At 49.4% G+C, this 13,070-nt stretch overlaps 1 protein-coding gene across 2 annotated transcripts in view; it reads left to right on the top strand.

The window, feature by feature from the left end:
* ATP11A (ATPase phospholipid transporting 11A) overlaps positions 1 to 7,660 on the top strand; it is a gene marked incomplete at its 3' end in the record, with an annotated part of 139,726 nt that extends 132,066 nt beyond the window's left edge. The window contains exons 28-29 of one of the 2 annotated variants that reach the window (XM_081085073.1): positions 1,087 to 1,252; positions 7,418 to 7,660. In XM_081085073.1, coding sequence (XP_080941199.1) covers positions 1,087 to 1,252; positions 7,418 to 7,660 — 409 coding nt within the window. Of the gene's footprint in view, positions 1 to 1,086; positions 1,253 to 6,046; positions 6,270 to 7,417 lie in introns of those variants that run through there. The other variant, XM_081085072.1, reaches the window with a different exon arrangement.
* Positions 7,661 to 13,070: the final 5,410 nt, after the last annotated feature.

The following is a 13,070-nucleotide window of genomic DNA, read 5'->3' as shown; positions in this document are numbered from 1 at the left end:
CCCCGTAAAGCAGAGCATTTCCTGAGCAGGGCTGGGCCTAGGGGAAGGTAAGTGAGGAGGCCCCAGTGGCTATGACCTGGGAGGGAGTGCCTCTTTCGATTAGGCCTGGCTGGATGTGAGTCCAGAAGCAATATCCTCTCCACTTTGCAACTTCAATATTGAGCACAGGCCCTGAGAAACACGGGGCAGCCCCTGAGAGTAGAGAAGCCTCTGTGATCAACCTTGTCCCCATGTTGGCCGTTGCTGAACCTCTCATTACATTACTGCCCTCTCGTGACCAAAGCCATGCATTACATGTTCTTTGCGATCTGGAAATAGAGAAATCTTAGATCTAATTTTTGAGTGGGTTTCCAACAACCCTGTGCCAAGCTTTAAAAAATCCCTGAAGTACTAGCGAACTTTCCCAAGTTGTTAAAGCTGCAGCCATGGAAGAGGAAAATTCACCCCGAAAACTTCTCTGACTGGCTCCTGGGCCTTGGGGTTTAGGGATCATGAAACTGTAACTCAGGTTCAGCATTATATCAATTGCTGCATCCTCTTCAACTTCTTTTATGGAGCCCAATATAGATATTTCCTTTGAGGTATAGATTTGCCTGACAGGAAAGCCATTTCATGCTCTGTATTTTTATAGACAATTTTAAAGAATTTTATGGCCTAAGCTTTAGGTAGTTAACTAGAGCTCTGATGAACAGGACCTTTGTAAATCTTCATGTTAATAGCCATTGTGATTCTGAGATACCAAAAAAAAATTACCCATTTTAATCTTTTTAAATCCTTTTTGTGATTCTGAAACTGAACTTCAGGGACTTCTTTTCCCTTTGGGATGACTTCATGCAATTCCCTCCTCTTTTCCCATTCAGAACACCCCAGCGTTAGAGGGGAAGTTCTCCATCCCAGTAGGTCTGTGATTAATTCGAAGCAGGCAGGTTCAGTGGCTTGCCCAATGGCCATCGGTGCCAGAAGTTAAAGCTGCCAGGACAAAGGGGCTCTTTGTGCCAGTGGGGGAAACAGCGGGATTTCAGCGTTTCTCCTGATGATTTCTGACCTGCCATCCTGTTGTTTTTCTTCTTTCCCCCAACGCTCCAGGCCATTCCTCAATTATCAAAGGATGTACTATGTGTTCATCCAGATGTTATCCAGTGGCCCTGCCTGGCTGGCCATCATCCTGCTCATCACGATCAGCCTCCTTCCCGACGTTCTCAAGAAAGTCCTGTGCAGGCAGCTGTGGCCCAGCGCCACAGAGAGAGTCCAGGTACCCGGCTGCTCCCGCAGGGGCATGGGTGCTGCAGCCCCCAGATTCAGAGCAGGACATGGTCATTACCAAGGGTAGCATGAAAGGTTTGGGTTGAAAGCGTCATCAGTACAGGTATTATAATAAATTTCATGGTAGATGATTTTAAACATTAACTTAGGTAAAATTCAAGATGACCAATGGTTAGACCTAAGCAGCTAGTCAATAAGACCAATAAGACCAAGAAATAAGAAAAAGATTAAGCCAATACAAAAGACCAATTATTTCATGTAAATCTAAAAAAGTTTTTTTTTAAATCAATCATTATTTTAAAGATAAAATTGCATTATTTTTAGGGATCGTGAATTTGGCTTAAAACTTTAGCATTTACACTGGGAAATTCTGGTAGTTAGGCTACTTATTTTCCACATTCCCAAACTGAGCCAATAAACTGAATTCTGGATTCAGGTAAGAAGTGAGATATGCAAAGTGACCAAACTGGCATAGGACACCAGAAGATGTCACTCAGAGCTTTCCAAAACCACACTGGCCCTTCCAAGAGCTCTCAGGGAGGGCACATCCCCCATCCTTACCCCTGAAATCTCAGGAAGGGCATGTCCCCCACCCCCTCACCCCTGCAATCTCAGGGAGGGCACGTTCCCCATCCCCTCACCCCTGTAATCTCAGGGAGGTCACATCCCCCCTCACCCCTGCAATCTCAGGGAGGGCACGTTCCCCATCCCCTCACCCCTGTAATCTCAAGGAGGTCACATCCCCCCCACCCCCACCCCTGCAATCTCAGGGAGGGCACGTTCCCCATCCCCTCACCCCTGTAATCTCAAGGAGGTCACATTCCCCCCCCCTCACCCCTGCAATCTCAGGGAGGGCACGTTCCCCATCCCCTCACTCCTGTAATCTCAGGGAGGTCACATCCCCCCTCACCCCTGCAATCTCAGGGCGGTCACATCCCCCACCCCCTCACCCCTGCAATCTCAGGGAGGTCACGTCCCCCACCTCCTCACCCCTGCAATCTCAGGGAGGTCACGTCCCCCACCCTCTCACCCCTGCAATCTCAGGGAGGTCACGTCCCCCACCCTCTCACCCCTGCAATCTCAGGGAGGTCACATCCCCCACCTCCTCACCCCTGCAATCTCAGGGAGGTCACATTCCCTACCTCCTCACCCCTGCAATCTCAGGGAGGTCACGTCCCCCACCCTCTCACCCCTGCAATCTCAGGGAGGTCACATCCCCGACCCCCTCACCCCTGCAATCTCAGGGAGGTCACATCCCCCACCCCCTCATCCCTGCAATTTCAGGGAGGGCATGTCCTCCATCTCCTCATCCCTGTGATTTGCCCATGGAGGTGCAGAGCCTCAGTAAGGAGAAGGAAGGGCCCTGGTGAGAGGGCGGAAGCCACAGCTGAGGCTGTTCCTGCAGGTTGCATGTCTTCCTCGTAGAGCACAGGTGGTTGTGCAGGTGAAGGAGAGAGGGGGCTGTAAGGCAGAAGAGGACGTGTCATAGGTTCTGGGAGCAGTGGTGAGGCACTCCGGAAAGCTTACACGGCCCCTGTGGTCTGGATCTCCAAGTGCTGCTGGCCCACATTTGGGATGGAAAACAGGTAGCCCCCACTGGGGTGCCGTGGACGTGGTCTGGCACTGCCTTTTTTCATCCCATTTGATCCCGGCAGTGGAATGGGATCTGGGTTGGCGAGTTTTCCCAGAACTCTGGTGTTCATTTAAAATGTGGAAGCCAGCGGCACCAGTTCCTAGCGATTCCCTCCTGTATGTACCTGCCATGTTTGTAAAGCCGGCGCTAACACAAACTCAGGAAATCGGCGAGAGCGTGCACGTCTAACTGCCCTATGAATTGTTTCGAGTTTTCACCTTTAAACAAGTGATATAGGACAGGGATGTTTTTAGGGCTTTGCTGGCAAGGAGGAGAAATACAGCAGGAATGAGGTCCACACAGCCTTCTAGCAAGTGAGTGTCCCCGGACACGGGGAGGGGGGTGCGGGGGGCCAGGACTGTTAGGAACGTGGCCCACATTGTCCGGTCGCTCAGCACGCTGCACTGGTGTATGTGGGACATCGTTGGCATTTAATCAGACTCACCGTTGTTCTTGTTTCTCTCTTCCTTTCCTCACTCCCTTCCGTCTTCTGACCTCTGTGGCTAAATAACACTGCTACCTTATCTAATGATGTGCGTGGCCCCTCCTGAACCGCCTGGGACTGCCAGGCTAAGAACCAGTGCCTTTCTGTCGAGCAGTCCACCATCTTTATGCTTTCTCAGACTTCCAGCAGCCTGAGTTTCTGACGGAACAAGGTGATGCTTTCTGTCTTTTTGCATGTTTGAGTTTATAGTCACAGGACAACAGAGGGCTGACTTTTAATAGCAAGAGCTGTCGAACACACTGGTGTTCACGGCTCCTATGTCTGTGATAACCACCACCACACCAGGACATACAGGGCTGACTCGTACCTGGATGTGGGAAGGTCATGTGGACTGCGATTTCTGTCAATACCACTAACCAGTGTTTCTCTCTCAGCGTCCATTGGAAGTATTATCCCACCTGCAGGGGCGGCTGCGTCTTCACTCAGGCCCAGCCGAGCGCATCGGGCTGTGCTGCCTTAAATTCTGCTTCCTACACATGCAGGTGTGGGCGTGGCGGTTTCTAAGTCACACAAGACCCGACGTGAGCAAGGTTTCCTCAGTGCCCTCCTTCTCTCCGCAGCCCAAAGAGGATGGCTAGCAAGACCTCCTCGCTCACATCACCTCTTAAATCCATTCTGCGGACAGAGAAACTGAGGCCTCCCCAGGGCAGTGTGCTCGGGCCAGCCATCTGGGCTGTGGACAAAGCCAGGAGAAATGTGTTTTGAGTCAAAAGTTCTACCAAATTCATTTTTAAAAATTTTGTCTTAATCTGATTATTTCTAGAAAAAGCCTTCTGCTTTGCTTTCAGTGGTTGTAGTAGCCTGTTTCTCAGCCACGGAGAGCCAACCACACAGCATTTCTCTGTGGCGGTCGCCTGGGATCAAAGCCTTTTATCAGAGCCAAGATTTGAGGGACAATGCATTAACTCGTGTCTGTTTTCCAGCTGTATGCCCATGGACCCAAATACCACATTCATGTGTTCCCCCAAAGTAATGCTACTTTGAACACACATTTGGTATTTATGGTTTACTAATGCAGTTTAGGAAAATGTTTAAATAGGAAAATGCCTAAAGCAAGGGAAGGCTCTTTTTTCTTTAAATAACAGCTCCTCCTGTATACATTTTAAACACTATTTTTTAACTAAGAAGATGGCACTTTTTTTTTTTTTTTTTTGTTCAAGTGGTTATTGGCAATCAAAGTTTCCTAATCTGGTGCCATCAGAATTAGAATTAATTACCTAGCCTCATGTCGCTATCAACATATCTGAAAGGGCTCAGGATGGAATTATTGGGACACTTTAATCAGTCCCAGGGCCACTGATGAAATTGATCCAGTCATGCCAGCTCTGGGCTGAAAGTGAGCGCTCGAACTGCAGTTTAGTGAGAGCTGATTCGCTTCTGTACCTTTGCAGAAGCCAGGCTCTGGCTGCTTGGAGCAGGTTGTCAGTGAGTGCTCTGTGGTGTCTAGCCACACGGGGTGTGACCACAGGTGTCCCCACACCCACACCTGCACACAGCGTTCCTGCAGCCAGCGCGCTCCTGGCACGCACGAGGTGAGGCTGGTGTTGCTATAAAACCACCCAGATGGTTGCAAAACTTTGGAGGAATAAACATTTGGCTAGTTCTCATATGGAACATATAGTACTTCAAATGGATGGATTTGTTTTTCTTTTAACCTGTTCTATTAAAAAGTAAAACATCGCAGGCACCAGGTTTTATATATATATATATATATATATATATATATATATATATATACACACACACACACATATATACACACACACACATATATATTTATCTCTAGCTACCTATATTTTTTATATATAATTAAATTATATATAATTCAAAGGGCAACAACTCTACCTCCTGTTTAGCTAATTCTTCTCCTTCCCAGAAGACATTCTGCAATTCAGACCTGTGGTTCTTCACTTTTTAAAATCTTCTTCCTATTACTGAGGAACTAATATGATCAGACTGGAAAATCTTAGTGTTCATATTCCCAGCCCCGCTGACCTGCAGCACTGAGCTTTCAGGATCCTAGCCGTGGGCAAGACTCTTCTGTTTGACCAGAGACAGGGCTGAGGATCAGAAGGAAAAGGAGAGATGGGAGGACAGAAGGATGGGGCAGACAGGAAGACAGGCAGAAGGACAGGGGTGACAGGCACACAGATCCTCCCCTCAGGGAACCTTGATGCTCTTTTTTTGGGAGGAGGGCAGCTGTCTAGTAAATGGCACTTGAGAAGCCTTCAGCTGAGTGTGGCAGAATTTTTGGTTCTGGAAGCATTTCCTGTGCTCGCGACAGAGGCTGGCCTTTGCTGGGTTGGGAGCAGGCCCGGCAGGTGGCCCTTCAGCTGAGACCCTGCTGTCCCGCGTGGCCCATCCTCTCTGCATCAGCTCCCTCCCGCTAGGAAGACCACCTCTTTCCCCCAGCAGAGCCCCTGGGAATGCCCACACTGACAGCCCCGTGCCCATCTGCCCCGGGTTTTGCACAGACTTCCAGATGAATCCAACATGCCCCATTCACGCAGAGGGGCCTAGTGAGCGGCCCTCGTGGGCACTGGCCTCCACCCCAGCTGCACGGCCGGATTCTGCCCTCAGCGGCCCAGAGAGCTCCCTTGGTTCCCCGTGTGGCAGCCATCTCAGTGTCTTTCCTCGCCTTGCAGAAGAGCTCGAAACCCAAAACAGCGGTCGATGCCGCGCTGAGCCCGGACAGGCCACTGCTGACGGACGTCTTGCCGGGGCCGAGGCGCGATTAGCCCATGGATAGGTAACGGCGTCCACCATGCTGCCTGGCAGGCCCCCTGGGTGTGCTGTGCTCTTTCAAACTGTCTGTTTTTCCTCCAAAGTTTTGCTGTGCTGTGCCGTTTTGATAACAAAGATTCATTTAAAACAAACAAAAAAAGGAAATCATTTTTACACACACACGTGTATTTCTGTCCCAGGTAAGTGACCTGCCTGAGAGTGGCTGGACTGCATATGGTTGAGTGTCGTGTACACACATGTGGATGTGCACACATCCCCGATGTGCACATCCACACGCCGTGGTGAACGTGGTTCCACGTGCAGTTGCGTGAGGTCCCCGCGTGGTGTGCTCGGTGCTCGGTGTGCCAGAACAATCTCATTCCTCGTCCCTGGTGGTGGAAACGGCTTCCCTTCACAGGTCAATCAGGAAAGGCCCTCTTTGGAAATAAAAAAGGAGTGCTGAACGTTAGCCCAGGCAGGTCTGGCGCGGATGCACTGTTGCCTGTCAGCTGAAGCTGGTGTTGTGTCTGGGCCCAAAATACAAGGAGAGGAAACGCAGCCGTGTTCACACTGAGCTAGGTTCTTCAGATTTGTCAACCCCCTCCTCTACCCCAAAGCAGGCACACTGCGAATGCTCATTCCTTTAAAATAGATTTCTCCTCGCCCGGCGGGCACTCAGTGATTGAACATCGACCTGTGAACCAGGAGATCAGAGGTCGATTCCATGTCAGGGCACATGCCTGGGTTGCGGGCTCAATCCCCAGTTGGGGGCATGCAGGAGGCAGCTGATCAATGATTCTCTCTCATCATTGATGTTTCTCTTTCTCCCTCCCCCTTCCTCTCTGAAATCAATAAAAATATATTTTTTTAAATAGATTTCTTCTTGCTGGCTGCCCCTCACTCCCTGCCTGCTCAATGTAAAGGTGTCTAGGACGAGTCACAGGTCTCCCTGGGCTGTTAAGAAACAGCACGGCCCCATTTGTGTGACTAGAGATAAGCGTAGGCGGGAGCCAGCGAGCCCCGTCTCTGAGGGGTGGCGTGGCACTCTGACACCAAAGGACTCAGACCTGGTCCCTGGGGCCTTTGTCAACATTGTCTTTACCCAACGATGGGACAGCAGGGGAGTTCGTAGCCAGACCGAGGGTCACCGCTGCCTCTGCCTCTGGATGGACGCCGGCTGACCGGTGTCCTGCAGTGGGAGCCCCCGACCAGGACGATGCAGTGACTGCATCGGATCATCGTGGGTGGGATTCTTACGGAGCGGCCTGACTGTCTTCTCTGTTTCCCGACAGGACATGCCCACCCAGAGTCGGGACCTCTTTGAAGTCAGCCGTTTCGTCTCTCTGCACAGCCCCCACACCTCGGCCATCTGCCCCACACAGGTGACGCTAACGTGCCCAGAGAGCAAGGAGGGCTCGGCCCTCCCTCCCAGGGTCTGTGTCTCAGACACCTGTCACCATCCCAGCGGGAAACCCTGCTGCCGTGCGCCCTGCAGGGAGGCAGATGGCGAACAGATCACCAGTTCAAGCCTTTAAGACCCGCACGCGGGTGTGCGCCGCGCACGCCGGTGCTTGTCCTCTGCCCCCAGAGGAGGAGGAAGGGGCACGGGACCCGTCTGGAGTGCGGAGGCTGGCAGTCTGCGTTGTCATTTCCCACAGGCCTGGTGGCCTCGGGCATTTCGTTGGGCTGCTAAAAAGAAGGCGTGCACAGGGCCTGCTACATCCGTCCCAGGTCAGGTCTCTGTCTGCGCCCTCCGTCACCTCCGCCACACGCATCGCCCGAGGAGGACGCCTGCTTGGAGATGGGCTCCGGCTCTGAGCGGGAGGCAGTCACCCCCACAGCGTCCTGGAAGCACAGACGTGACTCTCCCTTGCGGACCCGATGATCTGGCCGCCGCTTCCTGCTCCAGAGCCTCTGATACTCCGCTTGCGGCACAGACCCCGGAGTAATCGTGCATCCATCCCCCATCGAGTCGCCTGCTGTGCTGTTGCTTTTGTTCAGAACCCTCCACGTACTGAAGCTGAGTCTTAGGGTTGCGTCTGATTCGAAGTTTGTTTCTCTGAGGGAGATGTGACCCTGTGGTTTGGACTCTGTGTGTTTCCATATCTCCCTTTCCTGTTCCCTGGGAGGGAAGAGTCCTCACGTAGGCGGAACGGGCGGTACTGCCATTGAAGCTTTCCCGGTACCAGTTTTGAGAGATTTATCTCTGCCTCCCAGGGTGAGGCGTGTCAGTTTACTCTTTATTTCGTGGGGGCCAGGGGAAGGGTGGTGGTCTCTTTCAGCGCCCTCACGGAGAGGTGGCCTCCAGGGGCAGTGTTCATCTTCCAAAATCTACACAGGCCCGCGCAGGTCTGCCCCCTAGATGGCCTGTGGGTTCTAAAAAGCAATACCGCCACTCTAGGCGGCCACCGCCCTGGTAGCTCTGACCAAAGCTCACGCTGAGCTTTCTGTTCGACCTCTGCCTTGTGCGTGCTGTCCAGTGGGTAGACCATCAGGAGGCTGCTGAGTTCAAGTTCTGTCACTTTCCTGCACTGGCGTTTCTATTTCTAGGAATAACCTAGTTGACATTATAGCCTTAATGGTCCATAAGGAAGACATTTCAGTGTGAGATTCAAACTTGAAACGTTAAAACTGATGCCTTTTTAGAAAAGTGTCACCCGGAAACCTAAAAGCAGGGTCCTGGTCCGCTGGCCAATCTCACGCTGTGGAGTTGGGGGATGTTGGTAAGTGAACCCCAAGTCTGCTTCCGAGATGCTGGATGTTATAGTTTTGGAAGTTCAAATTTCACAATTTGATCCTATAATGTTTCACCGAAAGTATTTATTTGATGTAGGGGATAAATTCACAGTAAGAACAGTGAACAGTGAACACAGAGTAGTTGGGATGAACTGAGGGGAAGTGTGAACACCATACCAAAGACTAGGTAACGGAAGTCTGGCGCCCTGTCCGTCCTGAGGGTCGTCCTCACCACACCCACCCATCCCATCCTGTCTTCCTGACACTCCCCATGTTCTGTGTGTGGTGGCAGCCCTTGGCCATTCTGATCCACACTAGACCCTGCAAACAATGGTGTGCACATTTTTACAACCGTTTTTAAGAACCTAATATGGGTATAAATGTAATACCTGTAGGGGGGGACAGATTCTCTGTATGTTTAGTTAACAAATTCTTTGTAATGTATTTTTTTAGGAATCTTAAAATTGCCTTTGCACTGAAGTATTTTCATAGCTGTTTATATCTCTTATTCGTTTATTTGTCAACATACCATATCTAATTTTTAAAGTATGTTTTTAAAGCTTTTTATTTTTTAAGTTGATGAAATTTTGGCCACTTTAAATTCTGGTGAGAGTTTTGGCTGAATGTCTCAATATCTGATGAATGTGAATTTTCAGGTTTGATTTTATTCTCTACACCTGTTCGTTTTTGGTGTTTCTGGTGGCAGTGATTCGTTGGAAGGCATATTCAGAGTGTAATATTTTGCTATGCTTGTTCTTCACAGTTCATTGCAATTTCATCTGCTTTTTGTTTTGTTTTTAATTTCCATCTTTCTGCCTTAAAACAGAAGCTTCTTACTTGATGGTTCGGTATCTTCTTTCCACCTGTATTGAGACGGTTACCATTTACCTCGGATCATTGAAGTTGCATGTGAAAGTCACTGAGCCTGTACACGCTCTATAATGTTTCCTAAAAACGTGTAAGAGATGAAGGGACTCGGCCTGTGAGGGGCAGGAGATAGGAGCAAAGGGAGGAAGAGAAGAGCCCCACTGAAATGACATTTCAGTTACGTCTCTGATATTCAGATATTAATTAATGTTATTTCTTTTCACCTCATAGGAGTTAGCATTTACTTGCCTTTAACTTTAAAGCAAGTAACTTTAAGCATTTTCCTTAGTGTTGAAACTCTTATTCATGACTGCCTATGTTAGTAGATCATTAACTCATAATTTCCCATGTTGGTCAGAATTTCTGGTTCCTAACCCGCATTCCAGCCCAACAGCCAGTCATCTATAAGCACGAGTGGTCCTGACCATGTCACATTCTCTCACTCCCAGCATCACATCCACTCACAGCCACACATGTGCACATGTGCCAGTTCTCATGCACACACACAACACACACACACACACACGTTCCCCAGGCCCCACGCATCCCTGCCTCCTTCCTAAGGGGATCACGTGAGGAGCCCCCAGAAGACAAGGCTTCTTGGGCCTCCATGCCGAGTGCCCACGGAGATACAGGGAGGGGGGGAGGAGGGGAGAGACTTTCCAGGGCAGCCCCTGGGTTTGAGCGGAGCTGCTGGGTAGCCCAAGCTCCTCCTTTGCAGGAAGTCCAACCTCTCCCCTCCCAACTGACACCCTCCCTCCCCCAAAGCTTCGCCCTGAGGACAAGTGGCAGAAAGTGGCATCTGGACCCTCCCAGCTGCAGTGTCTTCACAGGAGTTCAGGATCGCAGGCTGGCCCTCTGCCACGGGGCAGCTAGGAAAAAAGCATCCTTCCCTTGGCATTCCTATTAGAAGCCACATCAACCCACTCCTGTGCATTTGACTCAATAGGGTGAACACAGGCCAGGTGGCACCTGGCGGTGGCCGCCTAGACTCGGGAAGGAGGCTGAGAGCAATCTGCTTCTGCGATAACAGGTTTATAGAACTGCAGTTTGGCCTGGTGAGATCTTGCAACTTTAACTACAAAAATGTCTCACCTGTGCTCACGATTCTTAAATTGCTGGGCATCACCAAATGTTCAGTGCAACCTACAGGGAGTTTTCTGGCCTTTTTCTTTAAACCACTAAGTTCACCTCTTTTGCACTGACTAGGAATAACCTAAAGCAACCACTTCTACTTTACCTTTAAGTTACTATTATTTATTTGATAACTCAGTGTCACACCGTGGTATGCAGTTTCTGTTCTGCGTTTCTTTTAGAAGTTTCCCATTTGTAACTTTAAAAACAGGAAAAATTTCTGTTGGTTAATTCATTTTTTTAAGTAGAGGGTAGGTAAATGAGAATGAGAATCATTCTGATATTGTCTATCAACAAAGTTTTAATGAAGACATGTTGGAAGTATTATAAAGTGTGATTCTACTTTTGCAGAAAAAATATATAAAGATCAGTTTATATAGCTTTATTTTTTACCTTATCAAAATACACAGAATTTTAATATGCATATATTGTCTGTGACTTAAAATTATAATGTGTGTCTGCATCGCCATTTAAAATGTCCATTGATTATGTAATGCAATAAAAGAGAATCTTCAAAAATGTATTTAGCAGGAATGGAATCTGTAGTTGTCATCATCATAAATACTGGAATTTATTTTTAAATTATTGACTATAGTAGGTGCGTTTAAGATAATGTCAGCCTCCAGACAGTCATGTTTAATTGATAGTAATTCATTAACCTGCTTTGAAACATTAAATTATAAATTAAACCAAATCTTACATTTCTGTACAGTTTATTTTGTATGCTGTTTTTAACTTTTATTTCTGTAGATAAAGTATGAGTTAGTATTAATTATATTGGACTTTTCCGCAGATTACCTAAGCAGGAGACTTGAATCTGCTTGCAATAAAGAAGAAAAAATGTCTGGTTTAGTTTCTTTATAAATAAAAATCATCTGAGAAGTTGGATTTAAATGTCTGCAAACAGAAGCAACGGAGAAAAACACTCTCAAAGTGAGGGTTTATGTTGGTTGCCAGATAAAGTGGACAACAGACTGTGGAAACAGCTTTCCTGAAAATGAATGGAGTGGAGTGGTTTCTGCCCCCCTTTTGCCCCTGCTGGCCCAGGGTCCCCCTGCACTCACTGAGACCACAGTGCCCAGCTGTGGTTGTGGGGCCTCACAGAACAGGAAACACAGCATTGGGGTTTCTTAATGCTCTGCCCATCCCCACGCCCCCTCCCTGACGGTCATACCCAAGATCCATGCCTTCAGCCACATTCCTGCGGTCTAAGCTTCCCCTTTCCGTTAGATTCCTCTCCCTTTCCTCTTGGCCAAACTCCAGGCCCTCGGGCCTGCATGAGTCTCCTGGGCTATGTTGTTCGCACCCAATTCTGTTATGATGGAGATCCAGTTAGTTCTGTGTGCCCACCACTGCCCACCAGTTAGGTCCTGGGCACTGCCTAAACACCCAGGAATGCCCCACCTGGCTGGGGGGGGAGGGGGCGCTATGGTTTTGCCCCCACTCCTCATCTCCCCCAGCCCTGCACCGCTCTTCTTCTGGTAACCACCTGCCTGCCCCTCACTGGCCGCTGCCATCCCCTCCCAAAGCCTGGTGCAGGTCTCAGTTCCTGGGACTCCGACATGCATGAATGAAAGGGTAGAGTCAGTTGAGGCTGGCACTGTCTGTTTGAAGGCTGACTGCTCAGCTGAGGTGCCACCACCTCAAGGACCACCCCAGACCCCGGGGAGCGACTCAGGCTCTGTCCTGTGCAATTCTAAATTTGGAACTTTTGCACGATCTGGTTTGGCTCAGTGGATAGAGAGTCAGACTGAAGGGCCCTGGCTTTGATTCCGGTCAAGGGCACACACCCAGATTGTGGGCTTGATCCCAGTGGAGGGCATGCAGGAGGCAGCCAATCAATGATTCTCACCATTGATATTTCTATCCCTCCTCCCTCTCTGAAATCAATAAAAATATAGATAAAGATTTGGAACTTTCCCCCCACCATCCCTGGAATACCAGCAAGCAAGCACACAGCAAGCACCGAGGAACACACACGGAATGGGTGACCTTCACTGTCCCAGACCAAACCCCAGTAGCCAACACAGAACTCTACAAAATGCCAGGGCTGCACCAGGAAGTAAATGCCACAAGTGAATCCAGGGTTCCAGTGCTGCTGGCTGCTGTTTAGTGTCCACGGTCCACACCTGCCTCAGGTGACTTGAATGTGTGACCGCATTAAACCGGATGAGCCAGGAGATTGCACATTGGTATGAGGCTCGGCAG

This window comes from Myotis nattereri (genome assembly GCF_964212035.1).
Source record: "Myotis nattereri genome assembly, chromosome: 2".
Lineage (NCBI taxonomy): Eukaryota > Metazoa > Chordata > Mammalia > Chiroptera > Vespertilionidae > Myotis > Myotis nattereri.
The sequence above is the reverse complement of the archived record's forward strand: the minus strand, read 5'-3'. Positions and strand labels throughout refer to the sequence as shown.